At 40.6% G+C, this 19,386-nt stretch overlaps 2 protein-coding genes and 1 long non-coding RNA gene across 3 annotated transcripts in view; 2 read left to right on the forward strand and 1 right to left on the reverse strand.

Moving 5' to 3' along the window:
• LOC122156664 overlaps nt 1-13,755 on the reverse strand; it is a 20,418-nt gene extending 6,663 nt beyond the window's left edge. Inside the window, exon 1 of the long non-coding RNA XR_006167595.1 lies at nt 13,688-13,755. This is a non-coding gene — a long non-coding RNA (uncharacterized LOC122156664). The remainder of the gene's footprint in view (nt 1-13,687) is intronic.
• The window catches only part of SDAD1 (SDA1 domain containing 1), a 14,861-nt gene extending 587 nt beyond the window's left edge, over nt 1-14,274 (forward strand). The window contains exons 3-22 of the mRNA XM_042811600.1: nt 210-308; nt 450-560; nt 1,325-1,396; nt 1,477-1,577; nt 2,288-2,345; nt 2,967-3,041; nt 4,144-4,245; nt 4,690-4,759; nt 5,705-5,808; nt 6,918-6,975; nt 7,553-7,611; nt 8,011-8,087; nt 8,783-8,880; nt 9,275-9,351; nt 9,740-9,872; nt 10,433-10,530; nt 10,983-11,173; nt 11,681-11,765; nt 12,110-12,271; nt 13,719-14,274. Coding sequence (XP_042667534.1) covers nt 210-308; nt 450-560; nt 1,325-1,396; nt 1,477-1,577; nt 2,288-2,345; nt 2,967-3,041; nt 4,144-4,245; nt 4,690-4,759; nt 5,705-5,808; nt 6,918-6,975; nt 7,553-7,611; nt 8,011-8,087; nt 8,783-8,880; nt 9,275-9,351; nt 9,740-9,872; nt 10,433-10,530; nt 10,983-11,173; nt 11,681-11,765; nt 12,110-12,271; nt 13,719-13,769 — 1,881 coding nt within the window. The 3' untranslated portion in view covers nt 13,770-14,274. The remainder of the gene's footprint in view (nt 1-209; nt 309-449; nt 561-1,324; nt 1,397-1,476; nt 1,578-2,287; nt 2,346-2,966; nt 3,042-4,143; nt 4,246-4,689; nt 4,760-5,704; nt 5,809-6,917; nt 6,976-7,552; nt 7,612-8,010; nt 8,088-8,782; nt 8,881-9,274; nt 9,352-9,739; nt 9,873-10,432; nt 10,531-10,982; nt 11,174-11,680; nt 11,766-12,109; nt 12,272-13,718) is intronic.
• Nucleotides 14,275-15,461: 1,187 nt separating this feature from the next.
• NAAA (N-acylethanolamine acid amidase) overlaps nt 15,462-19,386 on the forward strand; it is a 10,264-nt gene continuing 6,339 nt past the window's right edge. The window contains exons 1-4 of the mRNA XM_042811992.1: nt 15,462-15,646; nt 15,806-15,970; nt 16,827-16,953; nt 17,705-17,795. Of these exons, the coding sequence (XP_042667926.1) occupies nt 15,462-15,646; nt 15,806-15,970; nt 16,827-16,953; nt 17,705-17,795 (568 nt within the window). The remainder of the gene's footprint in view (nt 15,647-15,805; nt 15,971-16,826; nt 16,954-17,704; nt 17,796-19,386) is intronic.

A 19,386-nucleotide genomic window follows, 5' to 3' on the forward strand; every position in this document is an offset into this window, starting at 1 on the left:
AACTGTACTATAACTGTACTATAACTGTACTATAACTGTACTATAACTGTTGAAGTTACACATCTGGTCATTGTGTATCTTTATATGTAGCCAGATTGCTATTGTAAGAACGGCTTTATGGGTTGCTTATAATATCTGTCACCTTCCTGCAGTTGTTTGCTAACTGAGGGTTTTCAATAGAAAGCTGACCTGAGCCTGTCTTTGCCCAGGTTGCCCATTGCTACCCAGAACAAATGGCCAACTTCCCCCAGCAGCTGAAGGAGCTGCTCTCATACCACCACACAGTGCTAGATGCCGACCTTCGAATGGTAAGGCCTATGCAAAAGGCATCTGGGCAGGCTGTGCCCTGTGAGAGATGAGTACCTTGAGCTTGCTGCTGAGCCTTTTAATAAAGCTGGTAGCTGAATGGTGCATTAAGATTTTGATCCTGATCTCTGTTTCTCATCCAGACCTTCTGTAAGGCTTTGATGTTGTTAAGAAACAAGAACCTGATCAATGCAACGAGTTTGCTGGAGCTCTTCTTTCAGCTGCTGAGATGTCATGATAAGCTTCTACGGAAAGTAAGCTGTGGTTATAAAAACTGGTCTTGCCTTCCATTGGGTTTTGACCAGTGTAACAGAGTAATGCAGCCCTGGTGGACAGGTGTTCTGCATTTCTTGCTACTGAAATAATTAAGTTTCAAATAGCTCTGCTCTTTTAGGAACTAGAAGTGCCAAAGGGAACACTTGGTTAATACATCTTATTAGTAATGAAGCATGATGCTGTAAACTTTCTTACATGCAGGACAAGCCTCCAACCTGTTGCATTTGCAATTAAGCAGCTAGTATGTGTCTGCAAGTGAGAACCATAAGCATGTTCCTCTCAGAGAAGGAATTAACGAATTCTTTGTGAAAACTTCTGACTTCAGAAGAAGGAAAAAAGCCTGTTAGTTAAGCTTTGTTTCAGATTTTCTGCCATAATCATTAAATGAGTTGCGTTCCATGATCAGGATTATTAAACTTGCTATCAGAATGTGCCTATACTTGCACAAATGAAACAGGATTGGGATTTTTTTTAAGCTAAGCTTTGTTATTTCTTTTCCTATCTCACTGTTTGTACTGTAACTTAAGTATGCTTTTTTTGAATACGTGAAAATCAAGCATATACGAAGACTCAAAGTAACTTCTTGTTGTTTTTTCCATCTCCAGTTAAAATGGGAAAATAGTATTATCAGTGATGAGTCTGGTCTCATTTTAGTACTTGGAGGCTGGGGGAAAATTGTGATGCATCTACTGTGTTCCTTGTGCGACTTGCATAAGTTATTTCTTTGCTCTATCTTTTACAGACTCTGTATACTCACATCGTGACAGACATCAAGAATGTAAATGCTAAACACAAGAACAATAAAATAAATACGGTAAGTATTGTATCCTTCTGATTCAATTTACTTCTTATTAAGAAAGATTTGTAATAAATTCTTCCAAACTGTTTTCTTAGACACTGCAGAACTTCATGTATACTATGTTGAGAGATAGCAATCCAACTGCTGCCAAGATTTCTCTGGATGTGATGATTGAACTTTACAGAAGGAATATTTGGTAGGTTTGGCAGCCTTGTGTTGTTTCCTCATTTACTGTGGGACACCCATCCTGATGCCACTCATGGCATTTAGTGCAAGATGTAATGTGGAGAGCCTTGAACTTAATGTATCTATCATCTTCCTGTTCCAGTAGGGCTGTATTTGGAAGTGTAATTTAGTTGGGAAGAAATACTGTTGTGTTTTAAAATCTTGGAGTTACTAAAGTTGGATCCTTGACATTTAGTTGAAAATGTAAATTGTGTGTATTGCAATTGAAACAGATGCATTGTTCAGTGTTCTTGTTTGAGCTTCTGCCTATAAAGCTGCTAGTAACAGCACGTGGCTTATATGTACAGTGGAAAGAAGATATTTTTCTGTTCCTCTGAAGTCTATAGGGTAACTCTAGATAAATACTTCAAGTGATCTGGTTTTGCTGTTGGTTTGTGTTTTGGTGGGGTTTTTTTTTTTGTGAAGCGATAATATAGCATCTGTTTTTTAGTAGATAAGAGCTTATTGGTGTAACAGTAAGCTGAGAACTATAACAGAGAACTGATGAAAAAAACGTTGCTGAAAGTAAAAGACTTGCAGTTTTAACAGGAAGGTTTTTAAGTACATGAGACTTCATAGAAATTTAGATTGTTTTCTAGAAGTTCATGCAACTTAATTATCTGACAATACCTTGAAAATGGCCAGGCTTGAAGTAAAAAATAATGTTCTGTTTTATTCAAGGAATGATGCCAAAACTGTAAATGTCATCACAACTGCCTGCTTTTCCAAAGTGACAAAGGTGAGAACTGAAATAATTTGAAACTGTGGATGAGAGAATGAGAAGCTTGTTTTATTACAGATGCATGCTGGCATGGGGAGGGTGGGTGTACTTCCCACAGCTACTCAGAAGACACTGTCAGGATATAGCCCCTTCAGCAGCAGCACCATTATTTGTTAAATGTGATGAGAACTGCTAACCTGCCGGGGGTTTGAGTGCATCTGAGGCTGCCTGTCTTCTGTGTAGGTTCTGCACTGTGCTGGATGCTTTGCAAATGCATGCACTGATCTGAGATGTTCTTCCACAGTACTGAGCACAGTTGATCTGGTATCAGCTGTTCAGGAATTACCAATAACAGTGGCGTAGAGCAATTTCAAACTACAGGAAGGAAACGTGTGTGTGGCTGGATATGCTCACTGTAGAAGCCCAGCTGCCTTTTGGTCCTTTGTGTGCCTGGTTATTGAGAATTGACAGCAGAAATCAACTCTGAATTGAACACTTTGATCTGGTTTGCTTTCTTTTTGTATCCATGCCTATGAATAATAGGGAATTTCTCAGCATAACCCCTGATGGGGATGTTTGGCTCTAGTAAAGACTATTGTCTATTTGTTGTGCTCTACATCAGTTTACTTCATTTTTCAGGTATTAGTTGCTGGTTTGAAATTCTTCCTTGGGAAGGATGAAGATGAGAATCAAGAGAGTGACTCAGATTCTGAGGTGGGTGTTGTGATTAAATTTTCTCAGGTCTTCAAATTGTGTAAAAGCTATCATTCTGCTGACATTTGCAGAATGTGCAAATGCATCCTCTTCTGTTTCTCTGACACTTCTGTCTTGTTTCCTCCAGTTGGTTGTCCACCTCACCAAAATATTTAATTTGTTGCCAGTTGGCCAGAAATGTTAGCAAGATGCGTCTGCTGTTTGCCTATTGACTAAGAGCTTCCTTGTGTTCTCATACTCACTTTCAAGGAAGTAATTCATTTCTAGGAGAACTGGCCAGTTGGTGGGGGGGGTTGTTTTTTTTTTTTTTAAGCTAATGAATGTGTAGATGTTCTCTTTGAGTTGTGAGAAGAGACTTTCACCTGATGTTTAGGAGGTAGGCTTTTTGTCGTTAGCTCTTTGTCTTTATTTCTCCCTCTTGGATTCAATTTCCCATTTATGTACAAATGAACATAATTCAGTGTATGGGAACTGCTGAGTCATGGCCTGAACCTCTGATCACCTGAGGTGAGCCAGAGGAGCACAGCTGAAGGCAATTCACCTGTGCTGCAGGAAGGGGTGGAGCCAGGCTCCACTCCTCCTAGACCTATTTAAGAGCTGGCTACCAGTGGGGAAGGATCTCTTCTGGAGATCTGCTCTGCTGGAGTTCTGTGAGTGAGCCCTGGATAGGGGTAAGCCTTCTATTTATTCTTTTTGTTATCATAGTTTGCTTTGTCAAACTCCCTTGTTTATTTTGTAATTATAACATCTTAATATTCATTGATTATACGTTCCTTTATCCTGAAAGGCTGGTAACTTGATGCAATTTCAGCTTAGAACCTACTAATACCAGGATGTAACTATTTGTGTAAGACTGTATAATAGTCTGTGATTACCTAGCTGTAAGAATTAGTGCTGATGTGCTGCAAATTGTTCATGATTTCTCTTGTATTAATAGTTGGTTCAATGAAATTGTGATTTTAAAGGCTGCTGTCTCTGTATGATGAAACTTACATGGGTGGAGACAATTTTCAAATGTAGTACATGATCCCAAAAATATTGATACTTTTTCTGCTTTCTGTTTGAAGTCTGTTTTGACTTGAGTTTTGTTTTCCTTGTGAAGGATGATGGCCCCACAGCAAGAGATCTGGTGGTACGGTATGCAACTAGCAAGAAAACCAGCAAGCGCAAGAAGAAACTGGAAAAGGCAATGAAGGTTCTCAAGGTGAGGAAAGTGGTGTCTGACTTTCTGGTATTTAGCATTTCTACACGTGAAAGATTAAGCTATTTGTCATATTAGTTATCTTTTATCAAGCGAAGCTCCTTAAGTGTTCTAGCCTCCATTGGTCAGGCACTTGCCATGATTGTCTGAAAACAGCTCTTTTGAAATTGTCTGAGCACTTGTCTAAGTTGTGGACTTGCTGAGATCTAGGGGATCCCTTACTAGGAACACACTGTCTTGAGAAGTAATATTTTTTTTAATGAAGCTCCTGTTGCCTCTTAGGTCAGGTAGCTGAAAATCCTATGCAATTGAAAAGAATGGTAGTTTATTAAAAATTGAGGCACTTCTTTCAGAAGGGAGTAATGAGAAATGGCAACCTGGTACTGAAGCACCTGTGGCTTTTACATGGAAAGAAAAAATGTGTCATTTATACTTTTTGCCATGCAGAAACACAAGAAGAAAAGCAAGCCAGAGGTATTCAACTTCTCTGCTATTCACTTGATTCATGATCCCCAGGGTAAGCATGTATCACCTTCTGTATTTTCTAACTTATTCTGTATTTTTTTTAATTTTGTGTTAATCCCAGACATGGAAGTTTGGGCAAAGCTGCAAGGAGTCACTGGTGACAGTGTAATACTTCTAGCATCCTTTGTCCTAGAGTTTAATAGCACTTAAAAATGTGAGATAATGTTATCACAATTGTCAGAGTGGAACACTTCTAGTAGGGCAGATAAGGAACAATATTACATTGTCTGCCTCAGGTTGCTACAGAACAAGTGGCTTTTAGCCTCCTTCTTATATGTGTAAAGGCCATAATTTGTGTGAAAGTGGAATAGTTCATTCCCATAACTTTTCTGGCTTATCCCTTTCTAGAAATGTATTCTTAATACTACTCTGGCATTTGTCTAATATCACTTGTGTAGTAGAATTGCCAGGTCACAGCCTGACCCGGTGGTTAAGCACCAAGTGAGAAGATGTGGCAAACCCAGAGAACTCAGGTGCAGGCAGTGTACCTGAATGATCTGAAGTTCGGAGTCTGGATCTGCCCCTTCTCCCCCTCATTTATAGGTTAGCAGCTGAAGGAGCAGCATCTCCCTGGATGGCGATCACACTCCTATCACCTTCTTTTGCCATATCACTTAACTCATTCTCAGTCTGATCTAATGATTCATTTTTCAGATGGATCCAAATGTATCTTAAAAAACCAAAAAACCTCTAGCTTTAAATATGGACTGTTTTCATGACTTTGGAGAACTTCTAGTTTTCTGTTGGACCTGTATACAACTTCAGGTCCTCTAGGCATGCAAGAGGAAAAATAATGGCTTGGGAGCAGTGCTCTCAGCACCTGTGGTTTCTTCTGTGCAAGGACACTAGAACTTGAAACCAAACAACAAAACCTTGACTGCCCCTCTTAATCCAGCTGAGTTGTTTGCAGTCTACTACAAATTATTATTGCTTCTAGATTTTGCGGAGAAACTACTGAAGCAGCTGGAGAACTGTAAGGAACGATTTGAAGTGAAGATGATGCTCATGGACCTAATATCTAGGCTAGTTGGAATACATGAGGTACGGTCTTTTCATTCTGTAATGGCCTGATGGAAGCTAACCTTAGTTGGGTGGTGATGTGCTGTGGCCTTTTGGTACTGGGGAATGGGTTTTAATTTTGCTGTCTGTTAGAAAATGAAGATGAGTATGGCCATGCAGTTGCCGAAGATCTTTGTGGTATGACACAATGATGTGGACTTGTACTGAGCTCTGCTTGAGAAGGCTGGTGGTTTGTAATAGTTTGAGCTGTCAGGAATAATGGGAAGATGCCTATTTAAAGACTTGTCTGTGTTCCTGGGAGGTTCCTCAGCATAGAGGTTTTTTAAATCGAGTCCATCAGTTGCTCTTGAACAGCACTCTCTGAGGTACAGATTGAATTTCCTCAAGAATCTGTACCTTATGTGGGATCTGGGAAGTGAGGGAAGCAAACTTGCTTGCAGGTATCTGTAAGGTTAACAGGAAGGGAAGAACACTCACTGTGGCTGTATGTATGAGTACCTATGAGCAATCTTGAATATAGAAAGTGTGAGAAAGTAGTCTGGTTGTTTTGTGACCCTGTGTTGGGATCATAGCTAGGCACAAACATCTGCTTTATTGTACTTTAGTCTGCACAAATCAACCTTCCCAATGACCAGAATATCTGAAACAAAGTCTTGCATATCACGTAGACCCAAGCATTGCAGTGGTGTCAAGCCTTTCTTCATTGCATAAAGCTTAAGCAGAGGAACTTGTAAGTCTGGGTGTGGGAAGGTGTATGAGATACTTCTCGCTTGGGAGGAGTGTGTCCAGGTGATAGTCTGCTCCAGTATCAAATACTCAGCCTTGCTGGAAAACTTAATGAATGGACTCAGATGCTAAACTGACTTGCATTTAGGGACAGCCTGCTTTGGGAGAAAAGACTGTGTCCCTGAAGCTAGAGGAACGTACAGCAGAATACCCTAATTGGTATTGGTCCTTTCCTCACCTTCCATGTATTTCACACTTGGAACTGGAGAACATGACGTGCGGTTAAAATCTGAGGCATTTGAAGAGCAGGCTATGTAGAATCATTGATTTTACAGCATACCAGATTATGAAAATGATTTTAAGTTATAAGCAGCTAACCTGTTAAAATTTTATTGTCCTTGCAGCTTTTTCTTTTTAATTTCTACCCCTTCATTCAGAGATTCCTGCAGCCCCATCAGAGAGGTAAGGAGTTAATAGTAAATAGCAATCTTGCCCATATATGGTTGGTTTCTAAAAGTGGTGCTATGAGTAGGCAGCAGTAACTTAGTAGGTGGTAGGAAAGTAAGGGTAGTTCAGAGAGTGTTGGATGATAGAGACAGAAGGCTGTGATTGTTCAAAACAAGGAATGGACTTGATTTTCCTGACTCGAGTGTTTGAGAATCTCCAGCAATAGGATGAAGTGAATTTGCACAGTTCCTAGTTCCTTTCAGTTCCTCACTAGCTGAGCAAAGCTGTGAGTGCTTTTTGCTGCTTTGTTTTCCTAATATTTTGGTCTGCAATGGCAATGCATGCTTTAGTGTAGCTGGCTCTTAAGGTCTGTACTGCTGCTGTGATGGAGAGCAGTATGTGTTCCTAACGCATGGTAGGACAGAAGAAATACTTCTACAAGATGTCCCAAATAATTTCAGCCTGAAATGACTTTGAGACTTAAGGATCTCATGGAAGTGTCTGTGTTGATGAGTGTGGTTATTAGCCAGAGTAAGTTGTGTTGACATACTTTGACGTCTTTTCCACCCCCCCTCTTTCTCTTTTCTCTCAGAAGTGACAAAGATTCTTCTGTTTGCTGCACATGCTTCACACCAGCTAGTACCACCTGAGGTCAGTACTTCACCTACTTCTGGTGATGTTGAGGATGGACAGTGGGCCTGCATGGGAATGCTGGCTGTTAAGCCCTCTCACTGGGGATGAGGAACAAGGAATCTCGTCAGATTATTTTCCTCGAAAATCCTAAGGGGTTTTTTTTTTTTTTTTTTTTTTGCTCCCTTGGGTATCTTTGTAAGTTCTAAGGCATTACTTTGCACAAGAAGAAATAATCCCCATGTTTGAATTCTTCATTTCTGCCGGAGAATTTGTCCAAAAGTGAGTTGCTAGCTACTGTGGTGTGTCCTGAGCTCTGCCTTTCTGTGAAAAAGGCTCTGTTGTCTGTTAATAAGATATGATGATTTTCACAATTGCATTAAATGAGTAGTAAATGTATTCACTTTTTTAAATTTTCAGATTATTCAATCAGTTTTGATGACCATTGCCAACAACTTTGTCACTGACAAGAATTCTGGAGAGGTCATGACTGTAGGGTGGGTACAGAACCTCATTAAAACTATAGAACTCTGTGTGCAGGAAAAAAATATACACCACTTGCAGCCTATTGCTGTCATTCATCTCTGCTTTTAAAGATCAGCTTGATGCTTGAATAAAAACAAGTTAGGACTGTATTTAATCATAAACTTTTGCAAAAGGCCTGCTACAGGCAGAGTGGAATGAGTAAATATAGGAGAGAGTTTAACTGTCTGTCAAGATTACTGCATACAAGCACGTTTAGAATATTTCTTGAACTATTTTCATCCCTGTGTGGTGTCACTCCAGTAATGAGTTTAATGTACTGACTGTACATGAAGGTAATTTAAAAGAGAACTTGTATTAGAACACAGGCTCTCTTTACTGCTGTCCTTTTTCTGTCCATGGTTGACAGCAAAACCATTTCTTCATTTTCACGTCGCCTATCCCTGGTGACTGACAGCTTTTTGTGAATGTGCTTGGACCCAGACTTCACTTACAGAATCCTGAGGTCTAAGATCAGAGAAAATAGCAGATGCAGGGTGCAGATGAAAGTTTGAGAACTATGGCAGAGTGCATCCTGTGATGTTCCTCTTTGTTATAGTTCATGTTGTATATAATGTGTCAAGTATGAGATGATTCAGTCAGTTACTGGGCCTGTGAAATTTTCTCCTAGCTGTGTTATTCAGGAAAATATTTCATTTTGAATTTTTAGAATCAATGCAATAAAAGAAATCACTGCAAGATGTCCATTAGCCATGACCGAAGATCTGCTCCATGACCTTGCTCACTACAAGAGTCATAAAAATAAAAGTGAGTGTATTACATGTATAATACTTATATATCCTTATATCTTCCTTTTTTGCTGTATCAGCTGGCCCTCAGTTATTACAGCTTTCATAACAATTCTGTGTTATTCCTTTAACGTGGACTGAAATGTTTTGTTTTCAGTATGGCTGTTGGGCTGTTGTATTTCTGTGCATATACATAGACAAAAACAGTCACAGGTAGTTAAGGCATAGGGAGTAATTGACAAAAGTAGAGAAGATCAGCTACTAGCTAGTGAACATTTGGCTCTAAGAGAAATCAGTGTGAAGCTGTAACTCGAAATCGCATGAGCGGGCTGTAAATAATGATTATGGGAGTGAGCTTTCAGGTTGCTTTGGAGCTATTTTGTACTTAATCCTGATCCTTTTTTTCTGGATAGATGTGATGATGTCTGCAAGAACTCTGATACACCTCTTCCGTTCACTGAATCCAGAGATGCTGCAGAAGAAATACCGGGTAAGGGTTGTTTTCCATGCAGTTCATTCACTGTACACATAGCTCACGTGTTTAAAAATGATGATGATGATGATTAGTCTCATAGCCTCTTGAGAACATGATGGGACTGTGTATTTTCCTCTCCATGCCTGTTCCCTTGCTGCATTTTTACATGGCTTTCTCTTGTTTCAAGGCTGCTTTAGTACAAATTTATCAAATTCATTGACAGAAGTGTTACAGAAACCTGTCTCCCTGGAATTTGAGTACAGTAGAGTTACTGAACTCTACAGTAGTTGAAGACCCTTTTTAATTGCTTCATCATGCAGAATTTTTCTATAACCCCCATCTAGCTATTTTTAATGGGAATTAAAATAGCAGCCTGCTTAGCATGTGTTTTGTTTACTTACAGGGTAAACCTACTGAGGCCTCGGTGGAAGCCAGGATTCATGAATATGGAGAACTGGATGCCAAGGACTACATCCCAGGGGCAGAAGTACTGGAGGTTGAGAATCAAGAGGAAAAAGGAGAAAACCAAGAAGAAGGTAGGCCTTTCTTCTTTAGTACTTCAATTTTGTGCATCATCACCACTAAGGTTTTATTCTTAAAATTTGGTGTTTTTTACTGCGTGGCTTGCATATGTTTGTCTATTAAGAAGCACTGATACTTGTCCTTGAGTTAAGTGTAGTTTATCCAGAAAGGTCTGATGGTCACCATGTTTCTTCATGCAGTGTATACTGAGAGATGGAAGAGGGAACAGTGTGGTACAATTAACATCTGCAAACTAGTGCATTTCTTCAGAGTCTCTCCAAAATGCAGTTCATTGTTTTGAGAGCCTTTCTCATGAGAGTTACTCTTTACAAAGCATTGTTTACAGTACAGCTTGCTGCAATGCTAGCTTCTTGCAAATTCCTTAGGTATCTTCTGTGGTTTGTTCTGAGTAAGTGAGGTTCCTATGTTTATTGTAAGTTCATAACAAGTAAGTTCATATAGTTAGCAGATAGAGAAAGATGGTGAGAGCTTGGGATCTGCTCTTAAATTGTCTGAAACTCAAACAGTTGAACCAGGTTTATACTAGCAGCTCTGCATTTCTTCCCTTGAGCAGATGGATGGGAAAGTGCTAGTATAAGTGAGGAGGATGACGGTGAGGATGGAGAGTGGATTGATGTGCACCACTCTTCAGATGAGGAACAGCAAGAAGTGGTGAGTTTCAAGTGCCTTCTACCCTAAATAGAAATGGGACTCGTTAATAGCAGTCCAGATTCTCTTGCTCTGTACTTTCATGTGACTGCTTTAAACTATGGAGATTAATTTGACCAGAATCATTGAGGTGAAATATACTTGTGCACCTGTGCTGAAGTGTTTATTGTCAGGATGAAGGGAGAAAGCCGGGGAATTCTGTTCCATTGCCAAGCTATAATGTTTGCATGGTGAATGCTTTTATCTGCTTTGAAATATTAAGAAATTGAGGTACTGCTTTCTTCTAATACCACATGTAGGATATAAGTCCTAACAACTGCTTAAATCCTTTCCAAGCATAAGTTATGTAGATGTCTACATAATATCTCATGTAGATATTTGGGAGGCAAGGGTCATTAATTATAGCATAGAACTTGCTTGCAAAGGTCAGGATTTTTTTTTTCTTATTTTAAAAGGCAGAGAAGATCAAAAGCATGCCCATGGAGGAACGAAAAGCTAAAGCTGCAGCAGTCAGTACAAGTAGGCTGCTAACTCAGGAAGATTTCCACAGAATACGTCTTGCCCAGCTCTCCAGAGAAATCAATTCTGCACCAGGCAAAGCTGCAAAGAGGAAAAATATTGAAATAGATGATGAAGAGGAGAGCAGGTAGGATATAAAATGCTAATGAATGCTTTCTTTCACCTGGAGTCTGGTGAGGTAACTTCTGATGCCAGCAGATGTAGAACTTGGTCATTCATGGCTGGTGACAGGTGACAAACAGCCACACAGCCTCAAATGGATCCTGGCCTGAGGAATTCATTTAAACCCATAAGAATAAGCAAGAGGTTCTGATTGAAGCAGTAGGACTAGTTTTCTTGTTCAGACCAATGGGTGTGTTGTTATTCGAGCAGTGGTTGCAACTTTGTATCTCCAGATTCTTAAATGTTGTGGTTCAAGCTGGTCTTGAAAAACAGTATTGAAAGTGTTTTATAGGGGTTGTCCTAAATATGAGGGTTAGCCTGAGAGAAAGAACAAGTGCTTTTGTGAGTGAGTATAGCAGGACAGTGGCATAAGAGGTGAGTGAGAGACAAAAGTCAGGAGAGCATTTTGTTTTTCTGGTCAGAAGATGCTTTGTGTATGATGATTGGATTTGTTGGATTTTTGTGTATGTAGAGGAGAGTTGCTTTCACTCAGAGATATTGAACATCTCCATAAGAAGCCAAAGTCAGACAAGGAGACAAGACTGGCAACTGCAATGGTGAGGAACTTGGCTATTTCATATCCTCTTTTAGACTTCTTAAAGGGCTGTGGGTTTTATCTATTCTGAAATAAGGAAGTGGAGCTGCCATCTGTGTTCTGATTAATTTTTTTTAATGTTGCACCTTGGCTGTAACAGAGAAATAATCTCTTGCTGTTAAATATAGGCACCTCCAATTTTCACTGAAATTATTGTTACTGTTGAATTATTGAATTACTGTTTCACAATACAGCCAGGATGGAGGGATATTGAATCCAGATTTGTAATTGCTACCCTACAGTCTAGCAGCTTATGTTAACTGTAGTGAAAAACAAATGACTGTTATATTGTGTTACCTATTCTAGGCTGGAAAAACAGATAGAAAAGAATTTGTGAAAAAGAAAAAAAGATTGAATCCCTTTGCCAGCTCAACCAATAAAGAAAAGAAAAAGCAGAAGAACTTCATGATGATGAGATATAGCCATAATGTCCGGACCAAAAATAAGCGTTCTTTCAGGGAAAAACAGGTAATATTAAATACATCAAAAGCAGGGATCCATGTGCTTAAAACAATCTCCATTGTAGTTTTGTGTGTGGTTTTTTTTTCTTTGAGATTACAATGATTCTTAAACTTGGTTTGCTGTTTCTAAAGAGCCATCTTGAATGGTTTCAGTACTTGTTCTGGATTTAATGTTTTGAGTTTCAGTGCATCAGCTAAACAGTGAAAGGAAGGGCTCTTTCATACTTACTAGACTACAGTACCTGTTGACTGATTTGTAAGTACCAGTTAAGAGAGGGTTGGAGTAATGTAGTTTTAATATACTGTGTTCTACTGCCCTCCTTAGTGGTAGAATAAAATGAATGTTCTTTTAGTCTAGAGCTAAATCTTCTTACCAGCTAAAACATATCTAATGTATCACTTCAGAGAGATTTTGTTGTTCATTGCACTCTTTCTTCTCACCCTTGTAAAGCAGCTTCATAATAATCTTCCCACAAATGTCTGTTAATTCCACTTACCTTTCAGCTGGACTGAAGTTTCTTCTGGTCCCTTTGTGCTGAATTAATCAGTGGAACAAGTTTGTTACTGTCCTCTTCCTAATTATATAGGATGTTAAATGACATACTGATGCATTAATGAAAGATGTTTTTTCTTTTAAGCCAAACTCACTCCTGAAATGTAAAGTTGAACCAAGCAGCTACAGCGTTTCTGCCACTGTATCTGTGTTAGCACTTGCAAGTTATTGCTCCCAGTTTTAGCTGAAAAATTATTGGTGTTTCTTTGAGGTTGAGCAAATGATTTTTCCTTGGTAATACACATTGTTATTGAAAATAGGTTAGTGAAACTTATACAAAAACATCTGCTTAATTCTAAGCACAACCCAAAGTTCTTAACTTTACAGCTAAAAATATTGTTAAACTCCTATTTTCTGTAGGTATTTGTGGAAAAATTTTCGTTTGCATTCTGGTATCTTACTACTTTCCAGTCCTCGCATCAAATTTGTGTTGTTTACCTTCAGAGATAAAACAATGGCTTTTGAGCTTGGGTGTAAATAGTCATGAAACTGCAGTAAGCAAGAGCTGAGTGTGACTAACTTGCTTGTCTATGATCCACTGGTTCCTCAGTGCTGTTACAGTTACAGTGTTATTGCACCTGAGTCAGATGGTTTAAAGCTAATTCAGGTTCACCTTGCAGGGCCACCTCACCTGTAATATGTAAGCTGCTTTAGATGTGTTTTATAGCACAGATGTTGCAAGCTGTTAGAAAATCTGGTTTATTTATAAAATTCTCTATGCATAGTTTTAATTATCTGTATAATTTTAAATTCTGATCTTATCTACAAGTATGTGTGTACCAATGGGATATGTGTGAGGGGTGTATTGGGAAGGATTGTTGGTGTAGTAGTCTCCTTACTTATAGTTACAGGTGTGAGAGTTTGAAATACCTGAATAATCTTCTCTTGTTTCATATTCCAGCTGGCTCTTAGAGATGCACTTCTGAGGAAGAAGAAGCAGCTGCTGAAATAAAACAGTAAAGGAATAGTTATCCTTGAAGAAACAACTCTAGAAATACTTTTCTCCTCTCTCAAAGAAGTAGGGGGGGAAAAAAAAATAACTGAATTGCCTTGTGGATTCATTTTGATACCTCTCTACTGTTCAGAATTAGAAATTGAACGCTGCCAAATTGGATATTGCATCTATAGGACACTGAGGAGGCCTTAATCCCTGTAGGATTTTAATTTTTAACCACCTTTTCTAGAGTGCTTTACCTTTTTACTGAATATAATTTATTTATGGCTGTTTTGTGTAAGTATGAATTAAAGCATACAATTTTATTATAAAAGTATTTTGCTTGATTAAATAAATGAAGAGGTAATTGGAAGGAAAATGAATATTCCAGCTCACCCTTTGAAGTATGTGTATGCAATGTGTATGCCTGACTTACGGGTGTGATTTCATAGACTTAGTAAGCTATTTCCGAAGTGGTTGTTTTCTTACTCTTTTGTTCATAATAAAACCAAGTTAAGGGGAAGAACTGCTTTACTATAGTGTATTGGGGGGAAGAAAAGAATGCAGTTAATATAGAAGGAGCCTTTCACATTCCCATTTAAACGGAAGTATCACATGGAGGCAAGATAAGGTATCTTATTTTCCTCTATCAGTACATCATGTGGTGGGAGTTGTTCCTGTTTGTTTTGTTGTTGTTTTTTTGGGTTTTTTTTGTTGTTGTTTTTTTTTTTTTTTTTTGGAGTGTGTATGGGAACAACATTGATCACTGGGTTCTTTACCTTGATATAAAGGTTGAGCTCCTGCTTCAGCCTTAGCTTTGGCTGGGAATGCTGCTGGCTGTTCTGTCACCCACCCATTTCCATGATAACTGAGTTACTTGTACTACCCTTTGTGAAGCTCTGCTCCCCTTAGTGGGGAGAAGTGTCATGCATGGTGTAATAGAGAAGCAGTTGGGGTGGTGGTTTTGTTGTGTTTTTTTTTTTTTTTCCTTTATTAGGAAGCCAGCCTGTTTATATCCCATACCAGAATTCATTTGGCATAGGTGTTTATATTAAACACCCAGTTGTATCAATTTGAATTCTTATGCATTGTTATTGTGGTTATTTTTTATTTTCATTGTCCTACCTTGCTTACCCTAGAGCATGGAAGCTAATGGAGGCTCCAGGCTGCTGGTGGAGATATAAAGAGGAAGGAACTTATTGCAGTTGATGGCTGGACACCACAGCCAGGCAAGAACATGGGATGAAATTGCACCGTTGTAGGAAATCCCCTTCTCTCTGTTCACTGAAAGTTGATTTAGAAGTGTTTTGTTTTTTGAGGCTGGAAGAAGCATTTCTTCCCTGCAGGTGTTTTATTTCAGCTGAGCTGGGGCCCCCAGTCTCTAGCAGCTGTGTCCAGTTTCTCAACTTCTCTCACTTAAACATGAGGGAGTCAGGGAATTGAAATTGACGCTTCCATCTCCTCTCGCTTCCTCTGTCGTTTTTCCATACGCTGCCCTGCAGTGTATAACATCCTTCCTGATGTGCCCGTGAGCTGGGGGCGGGCGGGAAGGGGCTGTGAGGGGCTTTCCCCGCGGGAGGCAACCATTGTGCTCCGCGCCGCCATCTCCTGGCCCTTCCCCCTGAGCCGCCCCTCAGGGGCGTGAGGCGGCCGTCGTGGCTCGGGTCCCGGCTCGCACGGCCGTGCCCTCCGGCGGCCGCGGCGAAAGAGATGCGGCGGGGAGCGCTGCGAGGGCTGCTGCTGGCGGCAGCGCTGTGCGGGGCGGCGGCCCGGCCCGCGGCGGCCCCGCTGCTGTGTAACGTGAGCCTGGACAGCCCGGCCGAGGAGCGGTGGCTGCCGGTGCTGCGGCACTTCGAGCCCGCCTTCCTGCGCGCGGCCGTCGCCCGGGTCATCGAGTGAGTGCGGGGCGGGGTGGGGCGGCCGGGCGGCTGCTGGGCGCCTTCGGGCGGCGGAGAGGTTGCCCGCGGTGTTGTGCCGCGGGCTCTCGGCGCGACGTAAGTAGCAGACCTCATTCTCGCTCTCGGCTCGCTAACGCCTTGAAGCGTGTTTTGCAGCGAAGCCGTACCGAAATGGTTCCACGACGTCATTCGTCCGATAGCGGCGGAGCTGGAGTCCTTCATGCCGCAGCCCTTTGCCGGCGAAATTCGAGGGCTGTGCGAGGCTTTGGGGGTCAGTCTGGGCGACGGAGTGCTGCTCAACTTCGCCTACGAATCTACGGCGTAAGCGGCAGATAGTAGTGGGGCCTGACGGGCTGCGCGGGTTCGTTTCGGTTCGGTGTAGGAGCCCACGTGAAAGGGCAGGTGGGGACGGGGCAGATGAATTGCGCTCGTCTGGGGCGCCGTTTCGTGCGTCCAGCCGGAGGCGGGCTGTGCGCGGGTCGGGACGAGGCGCAGAGCCTTGCGGCCGCTCCGCTGCCTATTGTACGCCGGCTCGCGGTGCTTCGGCGGGCAGGCAGCGTTGTGAGCATGGTGAGGCGCGTGATATTTTCACTTTCTCAGCTCTATCAGTACTCGAGAGTAAACATCAACCACGATCCAACTATCGGTCTACCATTATATATATATATATATATATATGTATATATTTACCATTAGTATTTTAACAGACAGTGCTGTGCATCACCGGGATGACAAACTTACAACTCCTGAGAAAAGGAGTTTTGAATTCCCTGCTAATTCCATCATAGAACCATGGAAGATCTGAGTTCAAAGGGATCCGTGAAGGTCACAGAACCGTGGCACGGTTTGGGCTGGAAGAGATCTCGATGCCCACCCTGTTCCACCCCCAAGCTGTGGGCTGGTGGCCCCCACCAGATCAGACTGCCCAGCATTGTAACACTGACCTGGAGGGGATGGGATTTTGGCATTCTGAGCCACGTGGGATGTCCTAAGTTAAATACTACACTGTTTTACTGTGTTAGACTTTTTGGGAAAGGTCTTCACTTCGTGGGTGCTGTACTCAGTTACTATAGCTTAGTTACTCCTGAAAACCTGAGCAAGTTCAGCCAGACCAGAACATTGAAATTGTTGTCATACTTTTTCTTAAAATCCTTCTTTTGCTTTTTTGTCCTTTAAGGTTTTGCACAAGTATTATCGCTCAGGATGACAAAGGAAACATTTACCATGGACGGAATCTGGATTATGATTTTGTAGATATATTAAGCAAGATTACCATCGATGTGCAGTTTATAAGAAGTGGTCAGGTATAAACTGTAATTGATGTGGTTGAGTGGTGTGTTTGTGAAGCAGCGGTGTACTGTTGTTCAGCTGCACAGGCTGTGGTATTTAATTTAGTAATGAGGTTCATGACCCAAATTCACTGAATTATCAGAATGCCACCATTCTTCTCTGGGAATGCGGGATGAGTGCTGTTTTGTTTTGTTTTTGTCTTTGTTTTTCTGGACTTCTAGTTAGGGGTGACAAATTGGAACAGCATAATCTTGTGTCTCAAGATCATTATTTGGAAGGAGGCGTAGAGAGAAGAAAGTGCCAAGATTCTGAAAACAAATAAATACTAGCGAATATAGGAAATAGATCCATTTTGGCAGGGAGAGATTCTAAGGTATTTTTCTAAGGCCTTCTTGATTGTCTTGATTAATTTAATTGCCAAAAATAAACTGTTTGCTAGTGCAGTCCTTGCTGGTGTGATTTTCTGAATATTCATTTGTACTTCTTGTAAACAGAATTCTTACTTGGCCACTTGCCAACTTGAGCAGTATTTTTATAGCAGTTGGTGATCATTAACAAATTAAATGCGGTGTATTTTGGTCCTCGGAGTCTTTTTATAACTTCCTTTGCAACATTTCCTACAGGGCAAAAGGTTTTAAAGAGGTTTTCAAAAGGATTCACGAAAGGCACAGGAAAAAGTATGCTATACTGTTTCAGAATGTTGCTTCTCTTTGGAAAAGTGCTCTGTTCCAGAACGCTGAAATACTCCGTGTCTCCTGGTTTCAGATAGCATATCGAGGCACTACGTTTCTTGGCTATGTCGGTTTATGGACTGGGCAAAGTCCTCGCAAGTTCACAATCTCCGGTGATGAACGAGGTAAAAAAAGAAAATAAAAGCCTGCCTTCCACACTTGACTTTAGGTATGCGACTTCAGTTGATTTTTGCCTACTTCTGATCTTCTGCCGCATTCTCCCAGAAGTGAAAGCTCTATGAAGATTTTCAAGAAGGAAATGAAACTAAATAACTTCTCTGTCTCTTTGGATAAAAGCGTGCATGCTGCCAGAATTTGACAGCTGCAAAGGGAGAGAGGCATTTGTTTATCAGCACAGTATCATCTGAGTATGAAAAGCGTCAAAGGAGACAGAGAACCTTGAGAAGACAGTAAAAGACAAATACAGTTTGAGGCAGCAGAGTAGATGTAAAGAGAAAACGACAGCCACGTGTAGTAAATAAACTGCTGCTTTCCTATTTCTTTGTTCCTTCCTCTGTCTTCCAATTTTCTCTATCCCCTTAAGGCAGCTTGAAAGAAAGAGTGGGAAGAGAAGCATGAGACTGAGAGCCCTATATAAATTTGACTGTCACTATGAGTGGGAATTCTGATACGGAACACATACACCTTTTAGTTTCTGTTTCCTTTGTTGCTATTGCCTTGTTGTTCTCTAGATTATTTAATTGCTTACATTCCTGTTTTTAAGATTCTGCTTCTGATGCTAGTGTAGTTATTTGATTTTTTTTCAAAACTGAACTATGCTGAGCTAATACTAAGAGATATGAACTGCTCATAATTTGTATTGAAATCACCTTGGAAGTAATATCTTCAGTTTGTAAATCCTTGCAAAAAGGTTGATTTAGAAAGATTTGCAAACCAAAGTTTGTGGATGGGAACAACCTGGAGACAAAATCAGTGTCATCCTATTGTCCCTGCTTTATCTCTCAGCAATGTGCTTCACTATTCAGTGTAAGAATCACTTGGGACCACAGTGAGATGGTTCAGTCAGTGGCCAAACCTATTCTGCAAACTTTTGTGAGAGATGGACCCATCTTGTCCATCAGGAACTGACGTGCTGATGTCTGCCTGCATGTCTGTTGCTTTTTAACTACAGGCAACAGTAATTCACTCAACTTATGCTGAACCTCTGCACATGACAGCCTGCTTTTCTATCTGTCACCATGCAATTGAAACAAGATTTAGGGAAATGAGCTTGTGAACTATGGCTGAAAAGGGAAATGAATTTAAGGTGCAGGTCTCAAGTGATAGGCATTGTTTCTGCTGGCTTTTTCTGATTTTTAAGTACAAAGTTGACCTTCATTTTTCTAACTTTCTCGAGTAGCACATGATCAGTATCTATTAGCTATTTCTGTGTAATTCTTATTACTGTAAGAGTTCAGTAAGATGAAAATGAGATGATTTGTGCAAATAAATGAACTGACAGATGTAGAGTATCATATCATATGAACAGACTTACAATCTTTTTGGCCACGTATCTACAAAGTGCTGTTCCTTGTTACAGTAATTTTCAACTCTTCCTTGTTCAGTATTCAGCCGGGGCGGGGGCTGGAAAAAAAAGAAAAAAAAACTGGTGAAAAATTGAGAAGCCAGGAAGTTATCAGCACTGGAAGGGAATGCAGTAGTTTTTGATTGAAAGTGGCAAGTTCTGAGAAAAAAAAAAACAAAAAAAAAAAAAAA

The sequence above is a fragment of the Centrocercus urophasianus genome, unplaced genomic scaffold, assembly GCF_019232065.1.
Source record: "Centrocercus urophasianus isolate 14NV4802_14NV808 unplaced genomic scaffold, USGS_Curo_1.0 seq_13, whole genome shotgun sequence".
NCBI classification, from domain to species: Eukaryota; Metazoa; Chordata; class Aves; order Galliformes; family Phasianidae; genus Centrocercus; species Centrocercus urophasianus.